The 273-nt window shown below is 59.7% G+C and overlaps 1 protein-coding gene across 1 annotated transcript in view; it reads right to left on the bottom strand.

Moving 5' to 3' along the window:
* Positions 1–88, bottom strand: part of LOC104470264 (protein FAM193B-like) — a gene marked incomplete at both ends in the record, with an annotated part of 4,906 nt that extends 4,818 nt beyond the window's left edge. The window contains one exon of the mRNA XM_010085114.1: positions 8–88. Within this exon, the coding sequence (XP_010083416.1) occupies positions 8–88 (81 nt within the window). The remainder of the gene's footprint in view (positions 1–7) is intronic.
* Between the last annotated feature and the right edge of the window lie 185 nt (positions 89–273).

Here is a 273-nt window from a genome sequence, read left to right on the forward strand (position 1 = left end):
CATTGTGGGACGGCCCTCCCCAGTCCTTGCGCTCCCGGTGACAGAGCAGGCAGCACGTCTGCACTGACTGGTTGGTGGTGGGCAGCACCTGCAGAAGGACACACAGACCATGAGTCACCCCAGGTGTGTGCTGCTGCATGGGAGGACCCCACGTTGGCGCAGGTGCAGGGCAGATGAGGCAGGAAACAAGACCTCGGGACACTGACACCAAACCAGAGAATTTCTTGTAGGCTACATGTGGAACTGCACCTTCTCCCACTGCCAGAGAGAAGC

The sequence above is a fragment of the Pterocles gutturalis genome, unplaced genomic scaffold (assembly GCF_000699245.1).
Source record: "Pterocles gutturalis isolate BGI_N339 unplaced genomic scaffold, ASM69924v1 scaffold35115, whole genome shotgun sequence".
Classification (NCBI taxonomy): domain Eukaryota; kingdom Metazoa; phylum Chordata; class Aves; order Pterocliformes; family Pteroclidae; genus Pterocles; species Pterocles gutturalis.